The sequence below is a fragment of the Patagioenas fasciata genome, chromosome 24 (assembly GCF_037038585.1).
Source record: "Patagioenas fasciata isolate bPatFas1 chromosome 24, bPatFas1.hap1, whole genome shotgun sequence".
Taxonomy (NCBI): Eukaryota; Metazoa; Chordata; class Aves; order Columbiformes; family Columbidae; genus Patagioenas; species Patagioenas fasciata.
Window position 1 is genome coordinate 3,441,177 of NC_092543.1, and position 16,204 is coordinate 3,457,380.

The 16,204-nt window shown below is 46.5% G+C and overlaps 1 protein-coding gene across 2 annotated transcripts in view; it reads left to right on the top strand.

Annotated features, from left to right (window-relative positions):
• The window catches only part of UBASH3B (ubiquitin associated and SH3 domain containing B), a 60,411-nt gene that overhangs the window by 23,679 nt on the left and 20,528 nt on the right, over positions 1–16,204 (top strand). The window contains exons 2-4 of one of the 2 annotated variants that reach the window (XM_065855665.2): positions 13,139–13,192; positions 13,772–13,958; positions 14,455–14,653. In XM_065855665.2, coding sequence (XP_065711737.1) covers positions 13,139–13,192; positions 13,772–13,958; positions 14,455–14,653 — 440 coding nt within the window. Of the gene's footprint in view, positions 1–13,138; positions 13,197–13,771; positions 13,959–14,454; positions 14,654–16,204 lie in introns of both variants that reach the window. The other variant, XM_065855666.2, reaches the window with a different exon arrangement.

The following is a 16,204-nucleotide window of genomic DNA, read 5'->3' on the forward strand; positions in this document are numbered from 1 at the left end:
GATGTGCAGCAGGAATTCGTGAGATCTCATCCGTATTGGTGAATTACCAAACAACAGAGGTTCTGTATTCATGTAAACACCCCAGAGACAAAAATAGGGGGAATTCAGAGAAGTATAAATGTGTTTACATCCAGAACAGCCTTCACAAAGAATGCTTTGTGCCGTTTTATTATTGTTGTTTTTTTCCCAGCAGCATCAGCAGTTCCTTAGGCATCTCATTTCTAAGAGGCTAAAATCTAAATTATGCATCAAAAAGGGAGAGATGCAACTTGAGGGTAATAATGCATTTCAAAAATAACTTCAAATGCGTGGTTCAGAGCAGCCTGTAGCTGGAAACCAGTGCCCAGTCAGCAAAGGAGTGAAAATGCCTCTTCCCTGCATTAAAACCCAACCAGCCAACCAACCCAACAGACACCCAAACCGCAACACCCTGGTAGGGCTGTTCTTTTTTAAATCTCGCAGCAATGTCCTGGGATCCTGAGTCGATTTGAAGGACCAGGGCAGATGTTGATACAAACACAAGTCCTAAAGCCATCACTTTGAAACCTCAGAGAACTCAACAAGAATATCATCCCTTTTAGTCCTCCTTGAGTTCTACAGCAACTCTACTAAATTCCACCACAACCTAGAGATGGGTGATCTTTTACTAATAATTTCTATCAGGCTTCTTACGAGGGGTATTTAGTTGAGGATAAAGAAGCGGTGAGTCAAACAGAAGAGCTGCTTTCATGGCTGGAGGTAAAAGATCTTCCCCTCAGCTCTTTTGGCAGCGTAGGGACCACACTATGAATGGTTATTTTTGTGATGGCATCGCTGAAAGATCCTGACATCACCCATTACAGGAGTTTACAGCACCGAGGGGAATTTATGATCTAAATATACAGGGAAAAAAACACAGAGACATAGAACAGGCACAGAAAAACAGAGGGCAGGAGCTACTTTCACATGTTACATGTCTGGTGATGCCCATGTCTGGACCAGTCACCTCGCTCTTTTTCCAGGCCATGGGGAGAAACATGAGTCATCCGACCTATTTTAAATGCCTCCCCTCACCAAAAGTAAACGTGCCCTACAAGTGCCTGTGCTGACTGCAAAGATGAGTCCAGACGCCATTATCTCCAGTGTGAATAATGGTATTTAAAAGGAAGAATGGCACCGTCACAAGGTTCATTCACCACACCGAAACCACCCACAACTGGTGCCAACCCTGTTGGTTTAATGGAGTGGATCCCCCTCAACCTTTCCCTAAGGCAAAAGTCCATCCTTATGCCACGGCCGTATCAAACTGCCCACATTTACTGCCATGAAGAAACAGATTCAACCAGAAATTGAACTGGACCAAGGGAAGATGGAGAAATCGAGGTAGAAACTGATGAAGAGCCACCAGAATGGGATAATGCGGATTCTTCTTCCACGTTGTCTTACTGTTTCCCACTAACAGCTGGCACTCAAGTTATAAGCCAGATTCTGTTCCCAACAGGAGTCAGTCCAGATTTGCTGTGAATCCAGCAGAGTTTCGGGGGATTCCTGCCAGGATAACTGAGAAGAGAACATCTCCAGCTCCCTTCGCTCTGCACCGCGATGTGAAACGCTTGTTTGGGAGGTGACAGAGCCCTGTGCTCACCGGTGGCTGCTCGCAGCCTCTTGGTAGATTTTTATATATATATATATATATATATATATATATTTGGGAGTGCGAGATACAGAACAATAGCAATAAAGAGAGCAATAGCTCTGAGAGATGACTCTGGACATGCAATTTCTTATCTCTCAGGCTTCTCGTCAGGGCTGTGTTGCAAATTAAATTCTTGACTATCACAGCGAGCAAATTTTATCCTTCGCTGTTATCGGGGCTCCGGTGAGGTGTCAGGACCAGGGTTCGAGCTGGTAACGGATTTTTCCCTTCCTCTTTTAATGGAGTTTCTCATTTTCCTCCTATGAGCAGGTTTACAGCTCCCAGGGAACACAGTCACATGGAAATACTACCGGAATACGCGATCGTAATGTGAGGAGATACAACAATAATCACTGATTAAAAAGGAAGAATGAAAAGAGTAAGAGCTGGTGGCAGGATTGCTAAATGCTGATCAGTGCTGTAAGACAGCCTCTGAATTCTTTAATTAATTATACATTCCCTCATACTTTGCACTGCTGTTGATTTAATTGGATTCCTTATTTTTAGAGAACTACAGCAAGAAGGAGGCAGGGTACAGCTTTCAGAAGCTCAGCTCTAGCCTAATTCTGCCTCATTCAATACCACTGGGAGCAAAATTAGGCTAATGCTGAGCTCTTCTGAAAGCCTCGTGGTCTTGACGCAGTTTAGCACACTGCGTGTGTATCTGTCATGCAAAATGGTGTAATTTCTATGCAGCTCGGTCTGTCCACACAGGAATCCATGCAGAAATGGGCTTAGCATCCCCAAATATCCCAAAACCTGCGTGCGGGAAGGAGTGTTGAGCGGGAGAAGATAGCACCAGGGTCTGTCTCCTACCAACAGAATTTGCCCTGATGTTCACTTCAGCCTCACTGCACGCAGTTTATTTTCACCCTGTATCAACACACATCTTTGCAGAGATAAAGCATTAAATGTTAAACTGCAGAGGATGCAAAGAAAACTGCAGAAGAGGCAAAGAATGCACTGAGGAAGCTCAGTTTTCAGCTGCAGCCTGAAATCATCTGTTGCCACAGGTGAAAGGGAGAGAGATATAAGATCCCTGCGTGCACACGATAATTCGTATTTCACAGAACCTCCTCATCGGTGCTTCCCAAGGGCGTTAATTGGAATTGTTGAGAGGTGGGAGCAGCAGCGGGTCTGTTCGGAGAACAGGGAACGACTGAGGAAAGGCCAAATTATCACAGGTGGAACGGCGGCCGCCAGCATTGGGAGCACAGGAGCCTGCAGATCTACAGCTGGGAGGCCTCTATTTCTGCATTTAAGAAAAACCCTGCGCTTCTCCATAAGCTTTCGCGCTATCAGACACGCACACACAAAATAGATAAGATGGGAACCGGTTGTAAAAGATTTGTGTTGTGAGTAATTTTAGAAACACACCCCCAGAGCAGCGCTGGTACGGCAGCGCGGGGGAGAGCGGCGCTGGGGGGCGAGGGGGTGCTGGTGTGTATCTGCCTAACGACACCTGCCCGGGGACATCAGGCGGGACAACAAGGTCCCCAGGGCGAGCAGCCACCACCTGGCTTCCTACACACGCCTGGCAATGGGCTGGAATGTGGTTCCACATGGTAAAGTGCTACGGCAAAGCCTTTGGTGAGAAAATACACTTCGTACTCAGGCAACACCTCTCACCTGGGAATCCTTGTGGTTACAACTCTTAACTAAAGGGAAGCACCAAATCTCTCACCATGTAGGAAGCCAAGCAATCATAAAACTTCACTAATCACACTGGACTAGAGGAGGCCGAGGGCAGGCTGGGTTGTGGCTCAATCCTCACACACAACGAGCTGTGTTCAGGCAAAAGGAGTGAGGACCATCGCCAACAAATACACATCCATTTGCTATTTGGTAGCATCAGATCCCCAGGTTTTCAGTGAACGGAAAAAGCTACTTTTATCATGGCAAACACTTGTTCTAAAATCCTTAGAAATTCTGCCGGGAGAAATAATAGACCCAAAACCTTGATTTGCAATAACCTTTGAGCATATGCTTTGCAGAAGAGCAGTTGGCGTGTGCTTATGCCTCGCTGAAGTCTATAAGTACATGCTTGAAGTTAAAAATATGCATAAGTACTCTTTGGTGTGGGGATAATTAGTAAATCCAGGTCTCATTAAGGTCTTCCTATTTTCTTTTATGTAATTCACTATTCATACTGCAAGAATATGATCAGATAAAGGAATAAAGACGATACAGTTAGAACTGCCAGGCCAGAAGAAAAGCAGAGGAGTATGCAGGGAAATATTCCCAGTCTGTGGTAGAGTTTTCTCATTACATTCTCAGATCCTTCTTTATCTCATTGTTTCTCAGTTTATCACAATTCTTCATTTCCTGTTCCCTTTTAGACTTCGAACATACACGGTTTTAATGTGACTTTTTTTAACCCTTCCAGAGTTAGTATTTAAATCTTTCAGAGGCTCTTGTATAGATCTCATCTACTAATTCCAGATAACCGGCCACCACAAGGACATTTTTAATATATAATCTGGCATTAGAGTTTAGAGTCTGGCCAAGTGTTTATGACTTCTCATTGTTATTAATGTTATAACAGCAAAATAATTGCACTGAGCATTTTATAGCTTCTGTCACTCAAGACTGGAAAAGAACAGAGAATTCATTCCAGTTTGGATATCCCACCTTAACTCAGTGTACAGGGCTCTCAAAAGCATCCACGTTTGCCTAAATTTCCTCCTGTTGCAACAAAAAGTAGAAGACACAAGCCAAAGCTGAGCTAACTTGGAAATCTTCTGTTACAGCTCCGTTTCACTGCGGTTTTCCCGATGTCTGCAGGATTACTTTAGAGAGTTCACCACGACTTGGATGAGCTGAGGACTCCAGAGCGATCTAACGGAGACCCAATAGTTCCCCAAATTGAAATTCAGACCAGAGCTTGCTAAATAACGTCCCTGCCCCCCTCTCAAATGGAAACTTTGACATTAGCTTTAGGTTACTGGTTTAACCACACGCTTCAAAACCTCCGAGGCAAGAGGTGAGACCTGTGTGTGACTTCTCACCCCAAGATGGACCTTCTAGCACCACGGTGCTCCCACCCCACTGTTCGGGGGGTGTTTTAGCCTTGAATCTGTTGCAATCCGCTGCATTCACCCTCCTCTCCCCATTTCCTACAGCACTTTAGGGTTCTTGCCCAGGTATCCCATAAGAATAGCGACACACCTCCTATCTAGAGGGCAAGAAACAGTAAGCGAGGAATACTTTTTGAAATAGTTGTATTACGGAGAACAACAAGGCTTAAAAAATTTCCTGAACAGAGCTGTCTAGAGCAGGAGGCTATTTTGAGTCTATTTTTTGCCTTTAACCCAACTATCTCAGCACCCCACCCTTCTTCCTTCCACCTTCCTTAATTTCTTAGACTTCCTTCTTGTTGCTTTGCGTGGGTCTATTTTAGGTAGGAGATCGTGGTCAGCTTCTCACTAGGCATCTACTTCCCGCTTTCTGCCTCCGGGCTTTGCCATTTCAGCAAAGTTGTGAGCCCATTAGTACATCCAACACGTAAGATTCCTCAGACATTGCCCATTTATTAACTACTTGAGAGGAAAATAAGGTGTCAGAATGAAGACAGCGAGGCTCTTCCAAATGCAGCAAATAATGCCCAAACTGACTAGTGCAAAAAAATACCAAATTAAGCTTGCTGAGTGCAGCTGTTAGGACATGGGTGTCTTAACCCTTCCATCTCTCACAAACAGATACTCAGACGAACCACAAAATATCATTGCTTTGATATTCGCCATTGCTTTTCCTCTTAGTTATTCCATCTCGCGCAACTTGAGTATTCAATTCCAGACCCATGAAGCCTTGCTGTAGAGTGATATAGTTGTGGAATATTCCCTGAGTATTCACTGGAACAGTGAATGGATTTGGCTGTGCAGGTCCCAACGTGCTGCTTCGCCATCTTTGAACAAAGCTTCAACGCCGGTTGTTTGTACCTAAGTGACAGTATAGTCCCAATCTCATGTTCAGACGAACATCCAGACTCTGAGGATGTGCAGGATACAAAGACCTGGACTCTAGCCTATCAGCGAGTTTGCACCACAAAGCAATTAGCTCAATGCTTTGTTTTCAGCTACACCATGTTGATGTTGGTCTGTGTTCTCTCTACCTGCTTCCCCTCTGTCGGGATGGGAAAACTCCTCTTTAGCTCTGGGGTTTGCTCGGTCTCTGGAGAACAAGTCAACCCTGCACTGGCAGTCGAGCAGAGATCATAAGGCTCCTACTAATAGGAGCAGCACATCAAAACCTCCTCACAGCGCGCTGAGGAATAGTCCAAGAAAATGAGGTGCCCTGCAGGGCTCAGGTTCCCAGTACGGCCCAAGAAAATGAGGTGGCCTGCAGGGCTCAGGTTCCCAGTACAGCCCAGTGTCACCGACTTCACGGAACAGCAGCTTTCTGGCAAATTGTGCAACTGCGCCGCCCCCAAACTTCCTGTTTTGAAAGCCCAAGAAGCTGGAAAATGTTAACACCGGCACTTTAAAGTGCTACTTGTGGCTTGTTTTTTTCTTCTTCCTAAAGATCTAGATGATGCTTCAAAAATTCTACATACAAGGCAGAGCATCCTCAGCAAAGCCACCCCCTGTCCCAGGACCTGAGTGACATTGGGTCGCTCGCTCTCTCCACCTCCCATAAAGAGACCACAGCGACTGGAGGACCTTGGTACCGCATGGCAAATCTCTGTTCCATCCCAGCTCATTAATTTATAGGAAGAAGAGCAATTAGAAAGAAGAAAGCACCGTGTTTATCTTGAACACTGCAAGGGAGTTTATTTCTTTCCAATCAGCGTGACAACCGCTTCCTTTTCTGGCTATCACTGGAGCTCCAGATGGTACATTTGAGCGTGCTTAAACCTCTAACTTGGCTCCTTGCAAAGACATTGTCTTCCTGGTTAGCCAAAAATGTATTAATAGTATTGGGATGAAAGCTCCTGCTCTCCTGCACTGCACTATTTGAATCACGAAGTCTTGGTCATTCTGCTGCATCTTGGCTACTACTGTTAAAATTCGGTGTTTGAAGGGGACAAGCCTCTGCTGAATGTGCTCCAGTTATAACCGCTTTCTATTGGAATTTATTTGTATTATCTATAATTTACCGTTTTGCTAATATTCAGAGTTCTTCAAACCCTTTAACAGCAGCAGTGATTTTTCGTGTCTTCCTGAGCCCTGACACCCTTTTCCAGTGATTGCTCTGCATCAGAATTTGGAACCTGTTTGAATCAGCCAGCTGAGGTGCTGCCAACTCTTACGGTTTTATTAGGGAATTGTGAGACATCATTTTCTTAAATCCCCAGCTTCAGGACTCCTGTTATTTTCAGACACTGTGTTTGCGCAGCAGGACATTTCTAGATATGCTCACAGGAGGAAAAGCTTAAGGAAGTGAACTAGAAAGCCACGCAACAAACGCAATCCAAAAGAAAAACAACATCATGATTGTAAGCAAAACTCGTTACAAGTTTTTGCACCTGAATTCCAATGGGGCGAAATACGTGTGCCTCGTTTCTCCTCCGTCCTGCAGCGTCCTTGGGAGCCGCTGGCAACCGTGGGCTTGGACATCTAAGCCCAGGGCTCATAAAAAGCTGCACTGTTGTTGGTCTAAAGAAAACAATATCCTGCTTCCTTCTTGAACTGTGTATCTCTTTAAAAATGTTAAATGGCTGCTACATTCCTGTCTTTATCCCCGACACTTTTTATGAGTCTGTACTTCCCTCTTCTTTCGCTTTAACAAGCTGGCTAAGCAGAGGATTAGGGGAATGACTTGGTGCACATGTGCTAAAGAAGGCAGAAAAAATCCGCTTTCAAAAATCTTACATAACTTAAAAAACAACCCGAAACACATAAAACAGAGACACACACCCAGGCCGTCACTCCTTGCACTTAAAAATCATCATCATGATGTTTGCCAGCTGAAAAAAATGAACATTGTAAATTGCAGAAACTAGAAATACACAGCACCACGTTTCCCACATTTATTTCTGATGGCTTTTTGCATTTCTCTGTCTTTCCTATTACCAGCGCTTGGTATTCAATAGCTGGGAGCAAGCAAGCTATGGAGCCCTACCATGCTGTCAGGCACCTTCTATAAATATTTATGTGACCTACAGGATATAGCACAGTTTGAAATCTTGCAGCCTCAGTAGCCACCGTGCACTTCCCTGCGCTCCGCTGTAAGTTCCTGTATTTCAGGCACCTCTTTCCATCGCTGCGAGCTGCTCGGAGCGCTCGCTGACCTGAATTGGGGATGTTGTACCGAACGGCGCGTTCCTAAAGGGAATTATAGAATCAATCATAGAATGTGAGGGGTTGAAGGGCCCTGGAAAGCTCATCCAGTGCAATCCCCCATGGAGCAGGAACACCCAGCTGAGGTTCCACAGGAAGGGGTCCAGGCGGGTTTGAATGTCTGCAGAGAAGGAGACTCCACAGCCTCCCTGGGCAGCCTGGGCCAGGCTCTGCCACCCTCACCCCCAACAAGTTGCTTCTCCTCTTGCAGTGGAACCTCCTGTGTTCCAGTTTGCACCCATTGCCCCTTGTCCTGTCACTGGGTGTCACCCAGAAGAGCCTGGCTCCATCCTCCTGACACTGCCCCTTTCCATATTGATCCCCAGGAATGAGTCCCCCCTCAGTCTCCTCTTCTCCAGCTCCAGAGCCCCAGCTCCCTCAGCCTTTCCTCACACGGGAGATGCTCCACTCCCTTCAGCATCTTGGTGGCTGCGCTGGACTCTCTGCAGCAGTTCCCTGTCCTTCTGGAGCTGAGGGGCCACAACTGGACACAATATTCCAGGTGTGGTCTCCCCAGGGCAGAGCAGAGGGGCAGGAGAACCTCTCTGACCTACTGACCACCCCCTTCTAACCCACCCCAGGTCCCATTGGCTTCCTGGCCACAAGGGCCCAGTGCTGGCTCATGGGAGCGTGGTGTGGAGCAACCAACCTGCGCTTTGCGGAGGATGCGGCCGCAATGAGAGGCGCTGGATAAACATGACGGGGACTTTATGTCCTCCATCGCTTGCGGAAAGTGACAGAATGATACGCTGAGGTGTTGCTGGAAGAAAAAGTGTTTCTGCTGATGTGCAATTATATTCGAGTCGTTTCTATCTTGCAAAAACACCTGAGGTTTTGGGGTTATTTTTCTTAACAAACTACAGAAAAGGAACCTACCCAACCCCCTACGCTAAACAGGAACTTGATTCCTAGTGATATCTTCCTGTCCTGTCCCTATTTATAGAAGCAAGGTCACCCCAATCAGAACAGAAACGATATCATATGATTTTTGGTGACCAACTGGATTCTGCGTAGTAAGAATTTACATTTGAGTAACTCACAGCAAAACCCACTTGGAAACAACACCTCACAGAGGCTGTTTTTGTGCATAGAACAGCTAAGACACGCGGTCGGTTGTTTGGAATGTGGATATCTTTCCCTGCATCAAATGACCAAGTCATTAAATGGACAGAAAAGTCGCTTGCAAAACTGTTCTTCAATGTGCAATTGTTTATTGAAAGCCTAAAATAGACACGTTTCCACTGTTGTACTGTTATTGGTGTAAACAATTGATGAGAACCGCAAAAGTTCAGGTATTCTTAAAGGTCAGTTGATGGGCAATGTGGAAACAAAACCCATAAACCAACACAGGTTGAAAAAAGTCAAGCTTTAAATAGATACGTATGCCTCTTTGAATGTATGTCTACATAAAGAGATATTTTGTACACACACTAAAGCAAAAATAAACCTGCCTATTTTGTAATCCCAAGAAAAATGTTCTAGTTGACAGCATTCTCCTTTCAAACTCATTTGGCGTAAGTTATGATCCATAATTCCTATCTTATCGTGTCAGGCGGTCCTTTGAACTGAGCCTAATGATGAGGAGAACCAAGTCCTTCCATCATGTTTAATGCACTTTCCAAAATATCTTTATTTATCCAGCTAAATATTTTATGGGCCAATGAGTCGGGGCTACTTGAAATGATGAATTCAACCCTCCGAGGGGTTTTGTTCATGGATAAGAAGTTTCTCTTTGCTTGAGGCACTTAATGAAAGGGAAGATTTAGTCATTCCCTTTCTTTTCCAGGCCGCCTCCATCCTCCCATTGCTCATTCACAAATCTTCCTTGCCCCGGTGTGTCGGCTGATCGACACCCCAAAGTTTGCGTATGTTTTTAGCAATAAAATGTAACGCGGGTGCAGATATCTCGAAATAGTTCACGCCCGTCTCTTGCTCTTGTGCTGTTGGCATTAACTTTCGTTACCTCGTGCGCCACGGCACCAGTGGCAGCCACACACGCTCCTTTTCTAAACTGGAATGAGCAAGCTGAGCACTTGGAGGGGAAGGACCTCTGAGACTGGACGTTCTCTTTATGCCTAATGCATCATTTCCCATTACAGCCATTTCCTCTGAAGTAAATGGGATTTTGCCATTATGCTTTATTGATATGTATTTCCTATATTGACATTCCCCTGTTGCCCTTTTTTTTCCTACCCTGAACTTGCAGGAAGCCAAAAATCCTTCAGGAGTGATGAGTTAAGTTCTGTAGCACGCAGAGCTGTGCGCTGGGGTTAAAATGGGCACCACTTACACATTAATGTGTGACGGAAGCCTTTCCTTGTGACTTGACATCGGAGCGTGTCACAGCGAGGCCTTTGAGATTGAAGAATCAAACAAATCAGGTTCTTTGTGGTGGTTAAAACACCTGCAGAGCTTTTGGAGGACATCACTATTAGGATCTTCTTTCTCCTTCCCTAAATCCTGCATCTCCAGACGTGCAGCTGGACATGGCATCTCTGCTCTGTTCAAAATTGCTATTGCGTGTTGCTGTGCACTGTTAAATCATCTCCCTGGACTTCACCCCCGAGGCAGCCAAAGTTATTTTCTGGTACATCTGCGTCACAAACCATTTCTTACCAGCAGCTACAATGCTACAGCCAAGACTCACTACCCAGCATGAGTAAATGTGGGCACCTGAGCCACAGCTCGTCACCTCATTAAGTGACCTGGTTTCCTCAGGAGCAAAACGTGCCTTCCAGCTCCCACTGCACTCAGCAGCTGTGAAAATCAGGCCACTTTTCTAAGTTATCAGTGTAGATGTGACGAGTTTTGAGTGCTCAGCTTTTAAACAGTTCATCCTGACAGGGTCTGGGAGCTGGAGCACCCACAGGATGGGTCCTTTCCAGGTCCTGGCTACAGGGAAGGGTGTTGGGGAGGGATGCGGTGCATGCCCTGCTTTGTAACAGTCATCATCGCCATTCCCAGCACTGTATTTAAAATAATAATAATAATAATAATAATAATAATAATAATAATAATAATCTCACAGCTTCAGGTCCCGCGATAAAAATATACCTTCGCTTTGCCTGCTTTATGCAGTACTTCCTCCTCTCACTGAGAATTAAATTGAAAAGGGAGTTTATTGTCCCCATGGAAGAGATCAGCACCTTTGGAAATCTTGCCTCCCTAATATTTTATGTTGCCCTTTGGGGTCCCAGGAGCACAAAGGCGGCGGCGAAGGAGCTGCAGTTATTTCCAGCAGAGCTCTATTGTGCGGTTTGTTGCAAGGAAACATCAATTCATTAAGGGAACAAGTCAACAAGGGTGGGTGGCAGAACCGTCTGTCCTGCTAGATTGCGCATGACTCCTTCAGAGATCCGCGCTGGGCTCTGGAGAGAGTAAACCAGGAGGGAGAGCCAGCTTGTTTGCAACAGGAGAAGCTGCTCATTTTGAAGCCAGGGCGTTGTTAATTCACTGTCTCGGATGCAACACAGACAGGCACAGTTCAGATGTGTGGTGAGGAGAGTCACATTTTAGTCGTGCTTTAAAGAGCGTAAGCAACCCAGGCAATAGGAGGGGTGAACTGAGCAAAGGCAGCATAACAGAAATGGATGATGAAACCAGGGTAAGGAAAATCCACAGCCGGTCGTTGCTCTGCTCAAGGAGCAACATCCCCAAAAGGTTCCCAGCCTGTGCAAGGGCAGAGCAAAGAGCTCTTTGCTCTTATCTGAACTGCTTTTCGTAGCAAAGCAGGGGGTGTTTTGCATAGTGCATCTGAGCCAGACTGGGGAAAGGTCAGCGATACAGAACAGACCCAGCTACGACACTGAGCACACAGGATCCGTCCTTCCAGAAGGCAGGTGCCTGGACCAGCACTCTGCTGATCTCAAATGAGCGCTGGCAGACAAGGGCAGCAAAACGCTTCAGGAGGAAGTCTTTTCATAATCACGCATTTGCAACACAGTCCTTTTTTGCAGCGTTATCTTACTGCCTTCCTCTTACTCTCAAAATTAACCAAAATATGTATATTCAAGGGGTGGGGAAGCCAAGGGCAGAGCTGAAACGCAGCTGAGTCAACAGCACATGTGCTGGTGGCTAACATTGCGTATTCCCGCGTGGTTATCGGAGCGCTTTCAAAAGTCATCGCTGCAGACAGAAAGGGCGTAATAAACACCCTACACAGCACTACGAGCAGAAATAAGAAATGCTGGGGGGTCCCAGCTGCCCTAATCCATGACCCTTTCCCCTCACTTGGACCCGCTTCCCATACCCAACCAGCAGCAGATAACACAGGCTGCACAGCGCATTGATCTTGTCCCTTCGGTCACATTCCTTCTCACTTAAAGATGTCAGCAAGCCTTTAGCACAATTATCAAGCTGTAACATAGCATAGTTAGTAAGATTTGGTTATGGCTTGAGGTCGGCCAGTGTAAACGTGAAGGAAATGCCCTCAGTCAGATTCTGTGTCGCTGACAGCTCTGAGACACAGCGTATAACCCACAGAGCAAAAGGAGGTGGCCGCTTTGGCCAAATTAACGACAGGAGAACACAACTGGCACTGTTCTATGCTACAAGTTAAACAGCGCTGCTCTGGTTTCTTCTGCAACCAGAAAACTTGCTGAGCAGAAGACTTGGGTCTTCCTGGCTGGAGTGAAAAGGGATGTATAGGCATCCCAAAGGGAAATAACCAAAGAGCACTTTCAATATAGTGAGGACTGAAGGGAGCTAGCAAATTTTGGCAGGTTATTGCAAGCTGAAAGAAATGTCTGGTTTTTGCCCCCTGCTGGCAGCTGGATTTCTCTTGTCCTCAGTGCAATTGCAATGTCTGCACTTCCAGACCCAAACCTTTTGGTTTTCGTGCTGTGCAAATGACCAGCAAAGAGCTCATTGAATACCAATAGCTGGCGCATCGCTATCCAGAATAACACCAGACCAGGGAGGGAAAACCCAGAGGTCCGTATCTCATACTTCAAACAGGTTGCGTGACTTGGTCCCCCACACTGCGCACAGCGATTTGACAGGCGGCGCATCTAAGAGAAGAAGCCCAGGGTGGAGGGAATCAGTCTGGAAAGTGTATCCTGCAGGTTCTAAATGCACCGCTAGAGCCCTTCCCCAGCAAGGAACCGCTGTTCGAGCAATGGATGTGACCGTGGCCATATAACCCAGCAGCGCTGAAATGCTCCTTTGTATTTTGTTCTCTCTTCAGACAAAAAGCACTGGCATCGACAGGTGGAAGAAGCGTACAAGCAGCATGCGACTGGTTGGTATGAAGTTATACATGTTAAAAAGAGTAAAAGAAATTATTGAATTGAACATCTAAGGTTTTAGCCATGTGGAATGTTTAAACAGGGGCATTAGCTGAAATAATACAATAGCAAAATTATCGAGCCATTATTTAAGTGCTGTAAATAAGCAATCCGGAAAGAAGCCTTGTCTGAGAGAGCTTGTGATCTCAAGTAATAGCAAAAAAGGTGAGAGAAAGAAACCACTGCTCTTCCCCACCCCAGCACCTAAACAGAAGACTGAGTGCTGCCTTTTCAAAGCTGTTGAGCAATTTCTAGTGCTCTCCTCCCTGTGTTTTGTACACGGGAAGTCAGAAAGGCAGAAGCAGTGACCCGGGTTCGATCTTCAGAGCCTCAGTCTGAAACTAAAAACCTATTTTCTGTATTACTTAGTGGTAATAGGCTGCAAATGAGACAGCGCACCGCTCTGCCTGACCTGCCAGGGCTGATTCTTTCCATAAAGGGAGAACGAACACGAGTGAGGATGGGGAAAGTTGGTTTTGCTGGAAAAATCTATGTGTCTGGCCATCAATCTAACACTGGTTTCTCCCTCCCAGGCTGTTCTCCCACGTGGGTGACCCGTTCCTCGATGACACGCTGCCCCGCGAGTACGTCCTGTACCTGCGCCCCACCGGCCCCCTGGCGCAGAAGCTGTCGGAGTTCTGGCAGCAGTCGAAGCAGATCTGTGGGAAGAACAAAGCTCACAACATTTTCCCACATATCACCCTTTGCCAGTTCTTTATGGTAAAGCAGAGCTCCTCTTTCCGTTGCCTTTACGCACGCATTCACGTGCAGCCCTTGCCAGGGCCAGGCTGCAGACGTTACGTGTCCCGTCAGAGGGTTTCTGCTCAGGAGCTGGGGGGCTGTTGCCAGAACTGCCTGATGCCTGGGCTTGTCGAGGTGATATCTGCTTTTTAAGCGAGTTGTTTTGATGAGCAGCAGCAGCACAAGACCGAATTCTCATCAGCTCAAGCGATCGCTAACATGAGAACAGCCGGGGGGGCAGTGGGGTGAGGTTAGGAAGGTCACTTGGGGATAGCTGATCCTGTTTTGAGGACAAGGGAGGGGCAGACAAGTTCTAAACTACTGTTTTTCTACCACCATGTGCTTTTTCAGGCTGCATTACAGCAAAGGTAGACAATTCATGCCCACCCACCCAAGCCTGTCCTTTCTCTGCACTACAGAGCTAAGCGCAGGAGCGATTCTTCACCTGAGAAACTTGTCCCTTTTCCTTTGGCAGTGCGAGGACGGCAAGGTGGATGCTCTCACCGAAGCTCTGCAGGCCACCGTGATGCGCTGGAAATGCAAATTCCCAGCCCCTCTGCCTCTGGAGCTCTACACGTCCTCAAACTTCATCGGGCTCTTTGTCAAGGAAGAAAGCGCTGAGGTGCTCAAGAAGTTTGCTGCAGACTTTGCTGCAGAGGCTGCTTCGAAAGCAGGTGAGTGACTGCTGGCAGCTACAAAGAGCTCACGTCTTCATCAAGACTTGGGCATTTTCAGAACCCATGACTTTGATGGTACGAAGAAATGGAGTTCATTAGGCCAATACTTGATTTTTCAAAGTGCCATGAGGCTAAGAGCCTGAGAGGAACGGTTGTAAGATCATCTCACACTTAGTCTCAAGTGTTATCTCCTGAAGGGGAAGTTGACATTTGGTGGTTCCTTAACCTTTCAGATAGACGCTCTGTCTGCAAGGCTGAGCATTTCCTGCTCCTCTTGCTACCTCAAGCTGCTGTCACAGAACTTTCCTCAGCCGCGTAAAGGCTGGGTTTGATTTTGCAGGGCATTTCTGAGATACAAACGGGGTCAGAAGACCCCAAGTACCCTGGCATCCTAGGAGGGAACACTTCCAAATAGCCCTGTGTCCCAACACGGAGGCTCTACCGCCTGGTCCTCTGCTGCTTCTGGAGGGGGAACCTGTAGGAGCCAGGAGTGGGGAGATAAGAGAGCACCCCGTGCTCTCCGCGCATCCTCCAGTTACCTCCAAACTTGGAAACCAGAACAGCATCAGAGCATTATAATAGCTCCCTGACTAATCCTCCCACGCTCCATCGCCGTAGTGCTCAGCCTAAACTAGTCACAACACAACTGGTTTAGTCCTTTATTATCACAGGCTTATCCTGGCGTTGAAGTGCATTGACATACAGCAACTTCTGAGTTCCATAACACCAAAAAGAACAGCTACGAGTCTCTGCCCCTGGCTCAGAGGAAGAGATGCAGACATGTGTTAGGTTCATCACGTTGTTTTCACCTGACAGTGACCTAGAACTTGTCTCCCTTTAGAAGAGGGAGGAAACGGCTGTTGTCTTTGCCAGTGCACATTAGGCATGTTCAAGGACTTGTGCAGCGTGTGACAGTGGTACAAGTGCTCCCCTGCACGGCATAGTGATGTAACATCCAAATCACCACAGTCAAAAGGGGCAGTTTTTACCCCAAAAGGAGAAGGAAGCATCAATGAGCTTCCAGCGAGCTTCTGCCCCTGCGTTGCTCCCATTTGGAGCAGTTCTTCCTCAGGGGAAGCCGATTGCTGCATTGCAGTCCACAGCCTGGGCAGGTTATCACATTAAAGCCTCCGGGGCTTTTGCAGAGATCCAGAGCATATTTTTCCTTGCTGATCAAATAAAAGATGGATGAGCTTGCAGAGCACCCCTGGCTGGCACTTGGAGCCAAGGCTCTGAATAGCTGCAATTTTGACTGAATAATCAGTCAAATTTAATTGCAATTTTTGGTTGAATAAGCAAGAATAAATTACACTCAAACAATGTATCCTGTGATTTCCACATCTACTGGAAGAGTCCAAATATTTCACATACTTTCACCTTTCTGCTTCCTGGAATCTTTTCCTAATAAAGGTTCTTTTTCTGCAGGCTCATTTTGAATCATTATCATCTCTAGGTCTGTTTCCACAGTTCTGGAATACCTCGCCCTCAGTGGGCAAGCTGGTAATCCAACTAGTGCCCAGGGAAAAGATTTAATCAGCTCTCATGAAT